Source organism: Sminthopsis crassicaudata, chromosome 2 (genome assembly GCF_048593235.1).
Source record: "Sminthopsis crassicaudata isolate SCR6 chromosome 2, ASM4859323v1, whole genome shotgun sequence".
In the NCBI taxonomy this organism is placed as follows: Eukaryota; Metazoa; Chordata; class Mammalia; order Dasyuromorphia; family Dasyuridae; genus Sminthopsis; species Sminthopsis crassicaudata.
The window spans coordinates 526,347,182-526,366,905 of record NC_133618.1 but is presented as its reverse complement, the minus strand read 5'-3'; the positions used below and the strand labels follow the sequence as shown (position 1 = coordinate 526,366,905).

The following is a 19,724-nucleotide window of genomic DNA, read 5'->3' as shown; positions in this document are numbered from 1 at the left end:
CACAAACTTATACCATAACTTGTTCATCCATTCCTTATTTAATGGGTATCCTCTTAATTTCACCACAAAAAAGCTGCTATAAATATTTTTGTACAAATAAGTCCCCCCCCTACAACTTTTTTTTTTATCTCTTTGGGCTATAGACCTAGCAGTAGTATTGCTGGATCAAATGATATTGGCAGTTTTTTTTTCCTTTTTTCTTTATATCACCAGAAATAACACATTGCCTGATTACAATAAGTACTTATTAACTGCTTATTGACTGATTGGCCCTGAGGTAGTCCATTGGACTGATGTCTCTGGGATATAATCTACAGTGATTTTTATTGCTCTTTTCTGAGTCAGAATTTAAGTGGCTCATTACTATAGAAAGACTGGTTTTTTAACATATGAAGACTTGCCTTGGAGTGTTAGCTCTTCCTGTTTTTCTCTCTGATGTTGGGATAAATCTTTCAATTTCTCTGACTCTCACTTTTTTGTCATTTTAAAACAGATTTGGATTGAATGATGATAATGAATGTCCTTCCAGCTCCAAATCTGATTTGATGATAGCTTAAAGTCTATGAGCCTATTATTTCATCTGCATAGGTAACTTTTTCAATCATTGCTACTACAATACTTCTACAATTTATTACTTAGTTTCAAGAGATGCCTTGGCCCAAGGGTTATCTGGGATTGTTCCTCCTCAAAATTATTACTTCCTATTTTTTCCCCATTTCCTAAGAAAGTTGCTATCAAGATCTCAGAACTTACTCTGGACCAGCATTATATAGTCACTATATTTTCCAAAATAAAATAGTAGGAAATGGTGAAAGAATTAAAGAAATCAAGAGAGAAATATGAAGTATTACAGAGAAATAGAAGGAAGCAAAGTCATTGTGATTCTATTTTCCTTTGCATTAGTTTCAGAAGCTAGCAAACAAAATTTGATTACATTCTATGTTACCATTGCAGACAATATTTTTTTAGGGAATGAGCTATAAAATATAGGAATTTTAATAACAACAAAACTCTATATAAATCTAGAATTCTATCAATTTGGTCAATTTATTAGCTCTCTTTGAACATTTCAGATTTCATAGTTATAAATTGTAGTGGGCATAGAAAGAAAAAAATGCTATTTTTTAATGAAAAAAAAAAGTCTCCTTTATAGTAAGAATCATGTCTAAACAAACCTTCAAAATTCCATTATACTCAAGTCACCATTCTTACTGCCTGAGTTTGTTGATTACTAACTTAAATAATTAATTATGACTTCATCATAGTATTTAACGATCATATTACATAAAATATGTAAGCCCCAATACAAAGTCTGATAGATTTGTATTTACAGGCCCAGGTTCAAAACCCAGTTCTGCCAAGTGACTCTGATATGAACTTGGGCATGTTGTTAACCTGAGACTTTGAGGTTCCTGGGAAGTGACACAATTAGACCTTAACTTTAGGAATATCAAACTGGCAGTTGTGTGGAAGCTACTGGTCAAATATATCTAGTATGCACTTCCTATATGTCAGGCTCTGAGTTAAACACTGTGGATACAAAGAAAAGCAAAAGATATAACCTATATGTTTTCTGCAGACCTCATAGCCTACTAGGGAAGAAAACACACAAAAAATACCAATAGACAAAATATTCACAAGATAAATTGTAGGTAATCAATAGAAGGAACGTGTCAGAATTAATAGAGTTTTGAGAAAGGCTTCTTGTAGAAAGTGAGATCTTTACTGGGACTTGAAAGAATTTAGGAAATTCAAGAGGTAAAGATAAGGACTGAGAGTATTCCAATCCCAGGAAACAATCAGTGAAAATACAAGGGAGTCAGGAGATTGAGTGTTTTGTGATAAGGAATAACAAGAAAGCCACTGTCACTGGATTATGGAGTATGTGGGGAAGAATAAGGTATGAGAAAACTGGAAAGATTGGGAGTCAGGCAGGTTATGAAAGATTAAATGTCAAATTTGGTCACAGAGGTGATAAGGAGCCATTAGAGTACTGAATAGAAAGTGACATGGTCAGACCTATACTACAGAAGCAGCAACTTGACAATTGAATAAAGAATGTCATGGGCTAGAGAGAAACTTGAGTCAGGAAGACCAAACAGCAGGTTATTGCAGTAATCCAGGGATGATATGTTGGAGATGCAGAGAAAGAGAGTCTGGGAAAGGACTTTAGAGGTTAGTACAATCATATACTAAAAAGAAGTTGAAATCTTGAACTAGAGAGATAGTAATATAAGTGGAGAGAAGACTATGGTTGCAAGATATATTTGGAGGTAAAACAGACAAGATTTGGCAACTGAATGAATGTGAGTAAAGAGAAGAAAGAACTAAAAGTCACTCCAAACTTTCAAACCTGAGTGTAAGATTGATGGAATCTTCAACATTCAGAAAGAAGCACTATTTTGAGTTTTAACATTTTGGGCTCTATTTTGGGCAAGTTTGAGGTATCAGTGGTATATCTAGTTAGAATTGTTTTATAATTATAGTTGGTAATGTAAGACTGGAGTGCAGGGAGAGAGGAAGCTAGTCAGAGAGGAAGAAAAAAAGGAGAGAGAGAAAGGAGGAGGAGGAGAACAAGAAGAACAAGGACAAGAAGAAGAAGAAGAAAAGAAAAAGAGAGAGGGAGGAAAAGAGATAGAAACAGAGAGAGGCAGAGACACATATAGAGACAGAGACAGAAAGAGAGAAGGAGAAGGAAGAGGTAGAAGGAAGAATGAAGAGAAAGAAGGAAGAAGGAGGAGGAGGAAAGAAGGAGAAGGAGGAGGAAGAAGAAAGAAGAAGAAAGAGGAAAGGGAGGAAGGAGAAGGAAAGAGAAGAAGGAGGAGAAGGAGAAGAAGAGGAAAATAAAAACAGAACAGAATAAAATATAGGACAGAACTAGCATCTCACAGAGAATGCTACAAGAAACTTTCCATTAAAAAACTTTCCCAGTCTCAGGCACTTTCAGTACTGCTCTGAACTAGATTCCAGCAAAAGTCCTTTTGACTTGCCTTTCTAAATAGGTATTTCACTGAGTATGTATCCTGATAGAAGTGGATATCTTTGACAAAAAGATCTAATTCAGTTCCAATTGATCAATGATGGACAGAATCAGCCACACCCAGAGAAGGAACATTGGGAAATGAGTGTAAACTGTTTGCTTTTTTGTTTTTCTTCCCAGGTTATTTTTACCTTTTGAATCCAATTCTTCCTGTGCAACAAGAAATTCAGTTCTGCACACATATATTGTACCTAGGATATACTATAACATATTTAACATGTATGGCATTCAGAACAGAAGTGAGTGCAAGGGATAATGTTGTAAAAAAATTACTCATGCATATGTACTGTCAAAAAAAAGTTATAATTATAAAATTAAAAAAAAAAAAAACACTATTCTCCAAATAAATAAATAAATAAATAGGTGTCTCACTTAGTAACTTCTCCAATTGTCTGTTCAGAGAACATTAGAAAGGTCACATATTGATGACTCCTCCCCATGACAGTCCTTTTCACAATACTGCAATGCTGTCTTTCTACTCCATGTTTTGAATTCTTTCCTCTCCATTGTGCAACCTACAGATATACTTCCTGTTCCTCTCATCAACTTCCAACAGATGCTACTTACTACCTTTCTCATACAGCTCTCTAATTCCAGAAATTCTTGTCTACGGCTAAAAACCCAGTTGGAGACATAGTTTTAAAAGCCTTTCTGATGCCTTAGTCCCCCAGACATTAGCAATGCAAGCACAGACAAAATTATTCCTCTGGCTGACATTCCCTAGGAAAGGAGAATCAAGGAGGAAATGGAAGAATTGACTTTTGAGCTCATAACCAGATTGTATATTTTAACTATAATTCCTGTGGAGATGATTTCCAGATTTATTAGTCCCCAGTGTCCTTGCTGATCTCCAGTATAGGATCTCCAAAGTTGTATTGGATATATATATATATATATATATATATATATATATATATATATATATATATATATATATATATATATATATATATTAGATTGTTCATAAATATGTTAAACTCACTAGGCAAAAAACAAAAAGCCCTCATTTTTCCTTCAATTTTTTTCCTCTCCCTAGCTTCCCTCTATTGTATAGGGCACTACTATCCTCCTGGTCACACAAGTTTGCAGCATGGGTATCATCCTCAACTTCTCACTCTCGCCCTTCTCCATGTCTAATCAGTTGCCAAATTCTATTTCTACCTTTATATCTCCTGCATATGCTCCCTTACCTCCTCTGTTTCTGTCTCCATCCTGGCACAGGCTCTCATCCCTTATGCCTGTACCATTGTAATAGGCTACTGCTCTCTTCTCTAGTCCATCTTCCACTCAGCTGTCAATACATTTCATTGGCTTTTTATCACTTCCAGGATCAAATATAAAACCCACTGGCTTTTTAAATCCTGCATGATTCTGCATGACCTGATTTCCTCTTACCTTTCCTGTTTTTTTGCACCTTATCTTCCTCAGGTACTCTGTGCACCACAGAGTTTGACTCCTAGTTGTTTGGACTGAGTTTGACTCCTGATTGTTCCTTACATATAAACACTCCCTCTACAGACTCTAGGCATTTTCAATGCTTGCCCTCCATTCCTATAATCCTTAGCTTCCTCATCTCATCCTCCTAGATTCCCTGGATTCTTTCAAGTCTCAAAAATGGCACTTCTTGCAGGAATCCTTTCCCCATCCCCCTCAATGATAGTGACTTTCTCCGTTGATTATTTCTAATCAATTCTCTTTCTACCTTTTTTCTCAGCTAGATAGCAGAGAAAATAGAGCACCAGACATGGAACCAGGAAGATATGAGTTCAAATCTGTCCTCAAACACTTACTAGCTAGCTCTGTGATCTTAGGCAAGTCATTTATCACTGATTGCCTAGTTTCCTCATCTATAAAATGAGCTAGGGAAATAAATGGCAAGCCATTGTAGTATCTTTGCCAAGAAATTCCCACATAGGGGTCACAAAGAGCAAGACACAATTAAAAATGATTCAACAACAAGTTATCTTGTTTGTATATAGTTGTTTGCATGTTGCTTCCCCTATTAGAAAGTGTTTTTGCCTTCCTTTGGGACTTCAGCTCTTAGAACAGTGCCTGGCATATAGAAAGCATTTAATAAATGATGGAGAATTGTTGACTTCATAGAACAATCTTCCCAAGTTTTTAAAAGAACAATGCATTCACACACCTGACAATTTAATATTTCTCCAATTCCACTTTGGCTCCCCTTGACTCATCACAGTTTGATATCCTCTCTTCCCTAGTTGGAGTACTCTTTGCCTGCATGAATACTTTTCATGGATGTAGGGGCTCAAGAATATGCTCTCTCTCCAAATGTCTCAATCCTTCAATACCCCCCAGTGAGAATCTAAGTGCTATTATTCAAATTATGTAAGGCTGCATCTCTTAACTTCTAGGAAAAAGAACAGAGGTGTTATACTACAAGATAGGAAAGGATTTATAGTCTGTGGGACACATATTTTACTTGTATCAGTTATTTCCTGTCTTTTAGGGGGGAAATCCAGTATCATAGAAGAGCATAACTTAATGTTCTTTGCTAAGTATTCTTCTTAGTGTCAACAGCATATGGCACAAATTCATTGTTATGCTGTATTTGCTAAATGTTTTTATTTATAAAAATGCTCCTTATACAATAAATTAACTAAGAGTACAAATTAAAAATATAAATATTTAATTAACACACATAAAAACAAGACACTAGGAATTTAAATGCACATTTAAAATACCAGCTCACTCTTTTACTGTATTCTTCTTTCCCCTTCAATTTTATGACTGTCTCTTTTCTAGTAGGAATTCCCATCTTTGTTTTACAGCACTTTTTATAATACTTTTTATACTTTTGATAGTTTTCAACATAAAATTCAAACTCACTTTATTCTTCTAATCTCTCTTACATACCACTTTCAAATTAATTGTCCTAAAATATAGATCTGTACATATCATACCATTATTTAGAAACATTCAATAGTTCCTTATTATCTGAACTTAGCCTAAACTCCTTAGCTTTGCACTGAATATTATAAATGCTATGATTATGACGGATCTTTTCAATCTTTTCTTTTTATTCTCCCGTTCATGTAGTCTATACTAAAGACAAATTTGATAACTTACCTTTTGAAGAATACTTTTCCTATGCTCATGTCTAGTCATTCTGTTCCCTAACCTAGGTAATGTGCTTCTATTTTTCTTTCTGCCCATGAAAATCTATTTCACAAGACATAAAATAAGTAGCATTTTTCCCCATGACAAAATGTTTCCTCTATCTTCTCTATACCTAAAAATGTTGTCTTACTCTTTAGCATATTTAGGAATAGGCTAATGAATAAAGAGATGGCTTCTAATCCAGTAGTACTGGGATTCAAGACCTACCTCTGGCACACACTGGCCATATCATTCTAAAACATCACAACTTCTCAAGGCTCAAACTCTAAGACTTTAAGTTATAGACTGCATAATTACTTGCAGGGATAAGAGGAGTCTCCTCATGGCAGAGTTCTCTATATCACTGAGATCACAGGTCCAACTCTACCCTAATGAGATCTTCAATATCTTTCACACTTAGAAATCCATTTTTCATTAATTATTTCTTTGATATGTTTGTGGCAGCTCTTTTTGTTGTAGCTAGAAACTGGAAGATGAATGGATGTCCATCAGTTGGAGAATGGTTGGGTAAATTATGGTATATGAAGGTTATGGAATATTATTGCTCTGTAAGAAATGACCAGCAGGAGGAATACAGAGAGGCCTGGAGATACATCAACTGATGCTGAGTGAAATGAATAGAACCAGAAGATCACTGTACACTTCAACAACAATACTGTATGAGGATGTATTCTGATGGAAGTGGATATCTTCAACATAAAGATGATCCAACTCACTTCCAGCTGATCAATGATGGACAGAAATAACTACACCCAGAGAAGGAACACTGGGAAGTGAATGTAAATTGTTAGCACTACTGTCTATCTACCCAGGTTACTTATACCTTCGGAAGCTAATAATTAATGTGCAACAAGAAAATGGTATTTACACACATATATTGTATCTAGGTTATATTGTAACACATGTAAAATGTATGGGATTACCTGTCATCGGGGGGAGGGAGTGGAGGGAGGGAGGGGATAATTTGGAAAAATGAATAAAAAAAATAAAAAATAAATAAAAAAATATTTCTTTGATGCCATAATATGTTATAATAACAGTCCTAGGTTATCCAAGATTATGTCAAGAGGTACACATATTAACAGTCTAAAAAGCTAAAAAGGCTTTGATTATTCCCTGGGCAAGACAATCATTTGAGAATATGCATAGCTGTTTACAGAAACTATTAAAAAATTGTACACATTGCAGATAATATTAAAAGGGAACCATTTAACTAGTGGGGGGAAAAACCCTTGCCACGAGTTTCTCTGATAAAAATTTCATTTTAAAATACATAAGAAAATGATATAAATTTATAAGATTAAGACCTATCTAGTAATTGAAAAATGGTCAAAAGATATGGAATAGACAATTCTCAAGGGAAAAAAATTCAAATTATTTATAGCCATATTAAAAAAAAGTTCCCTGTCATTTAAAAATAAAAATAAATTAATACAACTGAGGTTTTCTCTCATTCATCATCTTGGCAAAGTTGACATAAAGGGACTATTGATAAATGATAAATGTTGGGTCTATAGTTAAAAAAAAAAAAAGATTGATATACTTTTGATATAACTGTGAATTGGCATACCTCATCTAAAAAGCACTTTGGAATTGTAAATAAAGATTTCCTAAACTGACCATACTCTTTGACTTATCAATACCACTACCAAGCCTATACTTTAAAGTGATTAAAGAAAAGTAAAAGGTGTTATATATACAAAATATTTATAGGAACTCTTTGAGGTAACGAAAAATGGGAATAAGATGGGAAATCATATGGAAAATGACTGAACCAATTATGGATTGGATGGAATAATTATGTATTATTGTGGTGTAAGAAATAAAGAAAACTCAGAAAAACCTTGGAAGACAAAGTAAAGTGAAAAAATTTGTAATGTAACAACAATATTGTAAAAACAAACAATTTTGAAAGACTCAAAAACTTGGATCAAGTTCATTCCAGAGGACTGATAAAGAATGGTGCCCCCTTCTGACAGAGAGATGATGAACTAAATAAGTAGAAGAAATCCATATTTTGGATATGGTCAATATGGGCATTTGTTTTACTTGACTATGCATATTTGTTGCAAATTTTTTTCATCCCTCCTTCCCCCTCTCAGTGGAGTAGAAGTAAAAAGGAGAAAAATATATGCCTGATAATTGAAAAAAATCCATTAAATATAAGAATCATTATAATTAAGTTTGAAAAGCTTCATCATCAGAAGTTTGAATTTCAGGAAACTACTTTTATTTTTGCCTGCAGCAATTAATTTTATCATATGTCATTAGACTGTAGATTTAAGGCTGGAAGGGACATAAGAGGTCATCTAATATAACTTTAGCTTACAGATGAGGAAATTGAGGCTTAGAGAGTAAGGAATTATCCCAAGGAATTCATTAAGACCTTTAAAGAGATGAAAAGGTTAAGTTTTTGTGAGTAGATGACATAACCTCACTCTTGAAATCACAGGTCTTCTGATTCATTAAAGTAAATTGGAATAACAGCTGAGATGACTGGGATAGTGAATTAATATAGAAATCATAAAAAAAATTTCCATGCTCAAAATAGCTAATATTTATTTATTGTTTTAAAGTTTACAAAATGCTTTAAATATTGTCTCATTTTATCCTCAGACAGCCCTGTAAGGTAGATGTTATTATTATTTTCATTTTTATAAATTAAGGAAGATGGAGACTATTTAGCTTTGACTAAGAAACATATATAGTTCAGGAATTCTTAAACTTTTTTTCCAATTGAGACCCCTTTTTATTTGAGTAAATTTTACATGATCCAGGATATATAAAATTGTTGTGCAAATCAAATAGTTGCTGATAATAAATCATAATTTCTTGACTCCCACATTCAGGTAAGAGACCACATATGGAGTCATGAACCACAGTTTAAGAAACTGGGATGTAGTTGGTAAATATCTGAGGGAGGATTTGAACTTCCTCATTCTAAGTTCCACACCTTATTCACTGAACCTCCAGCTACCTGCAGTGGAGGCCTTGTTGAGATTATACATGAATTTCTAGTTTACCTAACATGATTTTGTCCAATTCTGTGAAAAGAGAAGCTTGACTAGTGCAGGAATGAGGCACTTGAGGAAATTGAGGGATTAAAGGTCACAATGTGGACAAAGAACAGAGTTTGATAAAGGAAAGCTTTTCAATGAAAACTTTGTATATATTTTAATGAAAATTTTATAAATGTAATTGTCCTTTTGTTGTGAGATTTTGGCATATGACAAAATTCTTTTACTTATGCATTAATTTATTATATTTAATATATCTGCCTTTTACAAATTAGCATGAGCATTACTGCATTTAGTGATTTTTAAAACTTCAAAACAAAATAGTAGAAAAATATGAATATACAGGAATCAATTTGTTTTTTGAGCATCATGCTGCAAAGCTTTTTTTTTGTTGTTATTTTGTTGTTGTTATTTTTATTGCTGAGATACCTGATATCATAACTGCAAAGCATCAAAGAAGCACATTAATTTCATGTAACTGTACTGATTTTTATTGTCATGCTAATATGCACATAAATAAATTTAAATGATATTTTTACTTTATCTAAAAATCTTAATATAAAAATGAAACATGATATATATAAAATGTATTTTTGTTTTTGTTTTTAAAGTATATATCTGCAGTGAAGAGCACTGGCCCTGGTCAGGAGGACCTGAATTCAAATATGGCCTCAAACACTTTTTACTTACTAGCTATGTGACCCTGGGCAAGACACTTAACTGCAATTATCTTGCAGAAAAGCAAACATTTGTATAGATATTATTATTCCATTAGATTGCTTTGAAGGCAAGGACTACTTATCTTTGTAGCTCTCAGTATCATGTATCATTCTTTTCCTGTAACAGATGGTTAAAAAATATATATATATAAGGGATTGTTCAATTGCCAGAGCTATGGAGATTCCCATCAAATCATTTTTATAGCTAATTCTACTGTTTGCTTTTATTATTAATTTACTATTTCCTCTCAATGACAAACTACTATTTAATATTAGTGAAAAAGCAATAAGTAGATTTTGTTGCTTCTACAGAAATGCTAGCCCTGAGGTTCAAATTCAACCTGAGATCACTGGTGTCATTAATGTCATAATTTTAACTATAACTATTTTCTGAATCAACAAATTATATCTCTAGAACTTAAAATAATGTTTACATTCACTTTAGCCACTTTCCTAAAGTATCATAGCTGCAGAGATAGAACAGACTTCAAAGGATACTCATTTAAAACTTCTTATATTTTTATATGAGGAAACTGAGGCCCAACAAGGTAAAATGACTTGCCCATCATCATACAGACAGTGAACATCAGAAGCAGTATTTAAAACTGGGTGCTCTGAGTCCAGAGGCAATGTTTTTTTCCACTGTACCAAATTGCCTCCCTAGATATGTTGATTGCATTTGAATTTGTGAATATTATGGATTGTGTAGATTGACAGAATATGAGAATGGTTTAACTAAGGTTTCACAAAGAGAAAGTGTCAAATGAGATTCTTCTTCTATTCTTCCATCCATGTTTGGATGATTTATTACCTAAAGAACTTTGAAATATCCTTCTTGTTTTAAGAATTCATCAGTGCCTCAAGTCTTTTCAACTATCATGGAAATGTAACCAATGCAAGATTTGGTCAGGGACATCTAAGCCTTTGGTGGGGATGGAAGGAATGAAGTGTTACACACATCTTAATTAAAAGTAGTTAAAATGCCAAAAGGGAAAAAATAAAATGAATCCATTCTTTTTAGCCTGTCATCTTTTGTGAACAAAAGAAATCACTAAGGACTTGGAAGATCATGAAACTAGAACGAAAAAAGAAGTCTCTTCCCTGGGAAAAGCATGATGTACGAAATTAAAATTAAATTAAATTAAATAACCTAAATGGATTTTCAGAAGTCAGAATAATTTCACCATTATTTGTTTTGTCTTGTTTAAAATGAAAAGTACAATGGTTATCAAATCTTTTTTACATGTTATCTCATTTGGTCCTTTGAATTGCTTAATTAGTAAATAGCAGGCCAAGTCTTCTCATTCCTACTACAAATCCCCATAAAGACCCCTGACCCAAGATAACAGTATGGAGTAACTATTTCGCTGGCTCAGACAAGAAATAACCACAGTTTTGCCTTTATTCCTTCCATCAACTAATGCCAGAGGCTGACAATAGAATTTAGTAATAAACACTGTTCCAAAACAATTCAACAACTTTTAGATTCTAACCTCATAAAACAGATTGAATAGTTGATTCCAAATTGATGTCAATCACAATGTATTTCATCCCTGAAGGTTTCATTTGATTTCTTTAAAATATGTGTATGGGTTTATAGTTTTTGAAATAGAACTTCAACAGCTTTTCTAAAGGGGCTAAATTTTCAAAATACTCTTAGCTTCTATATTCTTTATTCTGGAGAAGGAAATAACAAACTATCTTTGCCAAGAAAATTCCAGATAGGGTCACAAAGAATCAGATGTAACAAATATTCTTTAATTTCTCAATATGTGCTCTTGATAGATATGAATTTTATGTATACATGTGTACAAATATGTATCATATACATGTATATGCATATGAATATAAGGCTGTGAATGTAGAGCTATATATACACATATGTAAATATATACATGTAAGTGTGTATATATGTATGTATGGATTTATTATTTTACCTGAATGGATATTTCATGAGGATCCACAAATGCAAATAGCTCTTAAATGCACTTTTGTATTTATATATTTATATTTATTATTATATTTATATCTCAGCAGAACATGATCCCCCTTAGGGATTCAATATACAATATCACTTGACCCATACTTAAAGATCTTGATTAGAGTTTGTAGTCCATGGGCAGTCCACATTTAATGTTCTCAAATGTAGAGCCACTGATGTGCTATGATGAAGCAAAAATCAAAGTAGAACTTTATTGGAGAATATGTATATTTATAGGTTGGTAGAGATTTTTTGTGTGCTTTTTGAAATACATTGATTGCATTAATATAAAGAACATCTCTCTATTAGTGCTCTGCTGTTATTTATAGTCTGAAACAAAACTTCATAGCAGTGAGAAACTATTTACTGTAGTCAGTGGCAAGTATCAGACACAGCCCTTGAACCCAGACCTTTTAGTCTCTGAAGCAGCAGGCTGCAAAATATCGTGTTTTTGTTAAATATACATACATACATACATATATATATATATATATATATATATATATATATATATATGTGAGGAGGTATATAGATCTAGACATAGATCTCTATATAGATGGTCCCATTTTCTGATAACACTATGCTAACTGAATCAAACTTTAAATGTTACCAAAAACTCTTAGAAAGCAGGTTTCATAATGTCAAAATATCATAATATATCTAAGTTTACAAAATCCTCTGAACATATTTATAACAAGCTATTTTGACAATGTGACTCCAACCTATCTTCCAGATTAACAAATAATCAATAAATATTGATTAAATATTGCTTAGTTGTCTTTGGAATATAGTTTTAATAAGTCTACAACATAGGTAAAACTGTGTTTTGAAGAATAGGTTTCTGGAGCTAATTTAATTTAGATAAGAAAAGAAATCGTAGATACCATTTAAGTCAAATCTCAGTTTACAAATGAGGAAACATATTTAGAAGTCTTATTGTTGTTTTATTATTGTTCAGCCATTTCAGACTTGTCTGACTCTTCATGACGTCTTCATAACATCTTCTTGGCAAAGATATTGAAGAAGTTTGCCATTTCCTTTCCCATCTCTTTTTACAGACAAGGAAATGAATGCAAAGAGGATTAAGTGGCTTGCTCAGTATTACACAGCTAGAAAGTACCTGAAGCCAGATTTGAACTCATGAAAATGATATAATGCACCACCCATTTGCCTTGATTTAGAGATTAATGACTTGAAATCATATTGATGAGTAGCAGAGTTGGCATTTGAAGGTTGCAATGTTGAGTCAGATGTACTAAGATGTAATTTAATAGTGATAGATATATAACCACTCTGTTCACTGTGCTATCTAGTCTTCAACTTGCATTCAAAAGATCGACTTTTTTAGGCAGTAGTTTATTTCTAAGATCATAGGAATTTCTCCTGCTTGCAATCTTAAAATGAGAATGTAGTATATTATGGCAGCAAGAAAGTTGATTCAATATTAGGTTGTGACTGTTATATAAATAAATATAAATAGTAATAATTACTTTTTGCTGCTATTTTATTATTATTTTTACTTTTTATTTATTTTTAGAGTTAGATTATAAAAATTTATTCATGATGAACCGATATATAAAGAATCCTCTTTAAAATGTCCCTTCTCTATCTTTTTATCCTTGAGGCATAAGTATATGTTCTATATGTTTGTTTATTGTTTTTCAGTTGTGTGACTCTGTGACATCATTTGATTTTTTTGGCATACCAAAATGGTTTGCCATTTCCTTCTCCAGCTCATTTTACATATGAGGAAACTGAGGCAAACAGAGTAAAGTGACTTGTCAGTCACTTGCCAGATCTGAACTCAGAAAGATGAGTGTTCTGATTGCAGGTCCTGATTTCAGCCACCTAGCTGCTCCACATGTACCATACATGTACGTATTAACTTGCAGGTAATATTTACTAACTTGAATATTTTCTTTCTTCCATCTTTTGTAAATGATAACAAAGAATGTTTGCTTTATCTAACTTTTAACCATTATGCTGTGTAAAGATTTCAGTCTTAGAATATAAAGGGAGAAATGTGCTTCTTCTGATTTCATAGTTTTAGTCCTGTTGCTAGGAAACTCATTTCCCACTGTATTCACCTGTCAGTCATGCTACCTCACAAAAGCATACCATATATTTAAGGAACAAATTCTCAAAACAGCCAATTAAATAAATCCTAAAGTGTTTCAATTTAATTTGTGGGTGGGTTTTTATGTGTTAAAAAATTCCAAGTTGGTGAAAAATTAAGCTCAATTAAATTTTAAATATGAGTTTCAACTTTTATAGGGTTTTTTAACTGTGTATAAAAGTGTATGCAGATAGGTAAGGAATATCTATCTGCATAAAACAGAACTCCTTAGTCTAAGAATGAATACAGAGCTTAAAACATATATCTATATTTAATAAACAAGTATTTAAGGGCAAAAAAATGTTTTTCCCATCTGTATTAAAGTTCTCTTCAGAAGGACATTGTTATATTTATATGATATGCAATGACAACCCACATTTTTTTGAAGACTCAGTCACATGATTTTTTTATCTCCAAAGTATCAAACAACTAATTTGACTTGACAAAGCTGTTAATATGATCCTGAATAGGTACTCTTTAAGCACTCTCACTAAAAAAACAAAACAACAACAAAAATAATACACTATCACCATGACCAAACAACAATAAAATTAATCTTTCTTATTTAGCCAATTTCTCTAGCACTAGGAGAAAGGACCAGAAAGACATATTGGATAAGATTAAGGTAGGTAGTAATGTTTTAATGTTGTTTCTACCTATTGTCTTGATATGTTTCCTACTAAAAAATAAAAAAATAAAAAATAAAGGAAAACAGAAAGGAGTTGTTTGTGTTTTCTTAAGCCACATATATGATAGTCAATGAGTCAGAAACAATTAACATTTACATTTGTGTAGCTGTGTACAGAATCTCTTAAGTACACACATCCTAGGAATCAAGTAAATTATTCCCCAAAGCACTGGAAGATCCTATTTTCTTCTAGTTATTTCAGAAAGGCAGGAAGATACGCTGTTAAAGTCCCCAGAAGACTACTTCTTTCTTTGTCTTTACACTTTACAATCTGAAACCACTCAGGCTATGGGCAAGTAAAAGTATCACACCTTTAACAAAATGTGAATTCTGAAACTAATTCTGAAACATTATTATCTCAATTACCTACCTCTTCTGTAATTTCAATAGGTGGGTTGGGGAAGAAGGGAACAAAATAAATCAGAAGTCTTCATCAGTCCTCTATAAAACATATATATATATATATATATATATATATATATATATATATATATATATATATATATATATATATATATATACACATGTTTATATGTGTGTATGTGTGCACTCTACCTCAGCTACCCATAAGTATAATCTTACCCAGATCTTATCCCATCCATGATCTTGAATTCTAAAATTCTCCTCTCTAATCATAAGATCACAGAAACATCAATTTGAGGCTACAAGGGACTTTGGAGGCCATTTAATTCACTTATTTCCTGATTTTACGGATGAGGATACTGAGTTTTAGAGATATTAAGATACTTAATCTTCCATTCTTCCTTTTTCCTACTGTCATGCTTCTCTTGAACCTATACTTTATCCTCTCCACAAACTCCTTTCCTGCTTCCCAAACTTAGCAGTTTTGTTCTGGTATCATTCAGCCTTGGATTCTTTACCTATTTGATCTATTACTGTTCATACAACATCAACTATCAACTTTGGATGCACATAATATCTAGCTTCTTCCCAACTGAAGATATACAAATTCCTGGTACTTAATAGTACCATTATTCTCACAGACTAATATTTTTTTATTCTTCCTTGGTTTTAAAAATATGTATAATGTTTAAATTTTCTTTTTTCTTTTGAATTTAATAATCAATCTTTTTAAAATATAAAGAACAAAGACTAAAAAAGCTACAAACTTCTGTTATACAATTTTAAGATGTAAAATAAATATACATACATGCAGTATATGTATATATTTTTATAACTGATTTAAGAAAGTAGAGTACTAACTAGTTGTGTCATGCTTGTTTTTTCTCCTTAAGCCCTCTCCTCGTCCTTTCTTTTATCATCAGAGGACCACATTTCCTACCTTACTAACAAAGGTAATCAGTCATAAACCTTTTTTCATGCTCATATGACTTAAGATCTCAGAACATCTATTGCCATCCTATCTCCAGAGAAAAGACACAGCTTGAAAAAAAAATGTATAGGCTGTAAGATTCATTAATACAGGGTACACTGATTCCGTGGATTCAATGAAGTTTTAGTATATAGTTTGTTATAATATTATCTTACCTTGACAACTAGTTCCTCTCTATTCTTAATTTTTTTTTCCATTTGTTCATGTGCTTTGTCCCAAAAAACAAATAAATTTCCTGAATGACAGTCAGTCAGAATCATTTAGTTAGTTAGGCATGGACAACAGAAACAAAGGCTACACAATAGGAAGTATAACTCAGAATATAAGTTTGGCAATATATAATCAATTTTGCCTATGAGTGACTGGCTCAATAAGCAGCCCACAGTGACCCTCTCTTGGTGAAATATGGAATACAGCTATTAGTGTGCTCCTTGCTAACCCTTACCAGGTGACATTCACCTAATCATATATTGATCTGTCATACAATGGTCTAAAGTTAGCTATATGACCTGTCTTTGTTTCCCATATCTCTGGGAAAGTTAGTGCAGAGGGTAACTCTATGTGACTATAGAGCTGGGATGCTTATTTGACTCTGTTTCACCTCAGGCTGTCCATACTTATTATGTCTGATATTCCTTTGTCAGATAGTCTTTAGTGTGAAACCCTGTGTATCCCTCTGAGCAAATCCCTTAGGCACACAACATAAGGAAGCTATGTTTTGACCAAGTGTCCTTGACAGAACAGAGAATAAAATGGGTGCAGGTGAGATAGGAACCTAAGTGTCTCATTAGTGAAGTAATTAGGGACTGATCCAAGCTGGTCATATTTCAAAGATTAGTGTTTGCTGATGAGAACTGGCCTTTGATTAAACTTATGGACTTTGCTTGAGAATATGTTCTTGAAGCTTCCTGTCAAAAATCTAAAAGCATTTATGAGGCACATACTAAATGCTGGGTTCCGGGAATAAATTACAAAACAAAATTTAAAAAGATTTGTACTCTCCAAGATTTTAAATTGTTGAAGTCCAAATCATAGAAAAAGAACATACTCTTAAGATTATCTCTTGTCAAAGAACATTATTTTTAACATCACCATTATCTTACTGGAGAAAAAAAGAAACTTGGAAATAATACACTATAATTTGGAAATTCAGGTATATGTACCCTGATTCAAATGGAGACATGACTTTTCAAAAGTGCCTAAGAAATGGGTGATTTATTGTATCTAACAGTTCTGGAATTCTTATTTTTGGGCTCAAAGCAACTCTACTAAATTTAGAAAATTTCCAATCAACTCAAATTGAAACAAACTAAAAAAAGATCCCTTGATAACAGGAACTATTTGTTATCCAACAACTGATCAATTAGCAAAAAAATTTATGGATGTAATTCTAAAATTTCCCTTATTCTCTATTATTGCATATTTCTGAATGAACCACTGAAAAAGGAGAATAATGGAAGGAATATAGTTATCTCTAGTAACCTTATAGACTTGTGGGATTTGCAGTGATCAAATGAATTTGAATTATCCATTGAAATAGTTACATTGTTGTAATTATATGTAATACTATTAATAAAAATACATTTTGGTTCTAAATTGTAGAAACTGAATAATTCAAACTGTATTTTCACTTTTTCTCTAACCCTGATGACCTTTCACTTTGAAAATGCTTTCACTCTTTTGGTCTCATCTTTTTGACTGGTAAGTTCCACTTTAGACTCTCCATTTGAGAACTTATTAATGCTACTTATGCTCACTTCTCACTTAGCTCAGCCTGCAACTCTTTCATTGTTTTTTATTTTCCCTGTCTTCCCATTTCCTGTCCTCTTTTTATTTTCTGATCTTGGCACATATTAACACTTTAATATGTTTTTATATCTAATATAATCTTTATCACCAAGTATACAGCATACAGAAAAACAAGCTCTGATTAACACTAATCCTTAATTTACTTTCTCTTGTTTAATCTAAGAAGTAGTTTGATTAACCCTTCCAAAGAGGGGAGAAGATTTCATTTCCCCTTAATATTTTTCCTTCCATATGAATAAAATGATCTAATTCTATGATCTTCGGTTGATATAAAGTTATCATTATGTTTTTCTTTCCTTTTAAATCCAAGGAAGCAGACAAATCACAAATAACATACATTTGCTTCTTACCGGATCTATAAGCTGTGTGTAGAGTTCATGGCAGTTGTCAAAAATATACTTATATGTGGAGTCTAAACAAGCTCTGACACAGTCCTTTACAACAGTGCTGGCTCTTGGTGGACTTTGGAGTTCCAAAACCTGAAAAAAGAGAAGATTTTCATCAATTGAAGACATAGCAATATGAAGAATTTTAACTAGTAACCATCCATCATTTATTAACACTCAAAAAAGTGGACCTATATTGTCATGGGTATAACCTTAGCTGTCTGGGACCTAGTCTTTGAGTGACTTGCCCATATTAACACCTAACTATTATGTTCCAGAGGTGGCTTTTAAACCTAAGTCTTTATGATTCTAAGACCAGCTCTCTAGCTATCTTAACATGTTCCTTTATATTCATCTATATCTATATCTATATCTATATATATATATATATATATGTTTTATTGTAGCAAAATATGTAACTTGCATTTATTTATAATGTATATCATATTTTTACAATAATAAAATTCATATTTTTTGAATTTATTTAAATGTTTTAGATATTTAGATGGATCAATGATCTTTCTGATGTGGACCTCCTTTCCAGAGATGCAGATCATGAACCATCCATGTCTGCCTATCATCCTGTCCCTGTCTCCCAGAAAAATCCTGCATAGCAAATTCATCCAATACACTGGTAACTTTTTTCTACATCTCTTGACATTTCCCTGGTACCAATTTCTGTTTTTCCATAGGTTATTTATGGCTTTCAGTATGTGATCATCTCATCATTTTTTTTTCCCCCTTTCTGGTTTTCTCTCTCTTTAATGACATGTTTATAATGACTATTTCTCCAGCATTACATCTTGCCAAATATATGCAATTCCATTGCCTTTGGATTATGATGTTTGGTTATAAAAGAAATGATTATTAATTAACAATGATTGGGACGATTCAGAGTTCTCCCTTTCTTTTAATATCCTTATTTTAAAAAATAGTTCATTTTCTTGAAGAATATTACTGATAATGAAATTGAATTAACTTATCTGATACAACTCAACCCTAAGAGGAATCTGTACTTTTAGGTAAATTTAATTCAAACAAGCTTTTGTCAAGTTAGGTCAAGACTGGTCTTATTATAGATAGAGTTTTTCTGTCCAAGAGTGATACACAATCACTCTTAGCTCCTCATTTTATTGTAGGTCATCTCTTATTGGCTTAAAATTCCTCTTCCAAAAATGTAAGCTCTGACCTGATACCGTCATTGTCTTTGGCCTAAAAAGATAGCCAAATGACCATCGATTTATTAATAATGTACTCATCTTATTAATAAAATGATTAAATTACGTAGAAACTATCTCTCTATATAAGACATGAAATATGGCATTCTCTAAAGAAATGGAATTAACAAAAAAGGCAATGGGAAGGAATATGTGGAGTTATGTGTATCTCTACCTATATTTATTTTTGTGTACATATATACATACATATATATTAATTATTTAATATGTTCATAATGATTAACTAACATTTATT

General features: G+C 32.4%; 1 protein-coding gene across 3 annotated transcripts in view; it reads right to left on the bottom strand.

Annotated features, from left to right (window-relative positions):
* UNC13C (unc-13 homolog C) overlaps positions 1-19,724 on the bottom strand; it is a 744,253-nt gene that overhangs the window by 291,740 nt on the left and 432,789 nt on the right. For all 3 annotated transcript variants that reach the window (XM_074294550.1, XM_074294552.1, XM_074294551.1), the window contains one exon: positions 18,216-18,344. In XM_074294550.1, the coding sequence (XP_074150651.1) occupies positions 18,216-18,344 (129 nt within the window). The remainder of the gene's footprint in view (positions 1-18,215; positions 18,345-19,724) is intronic.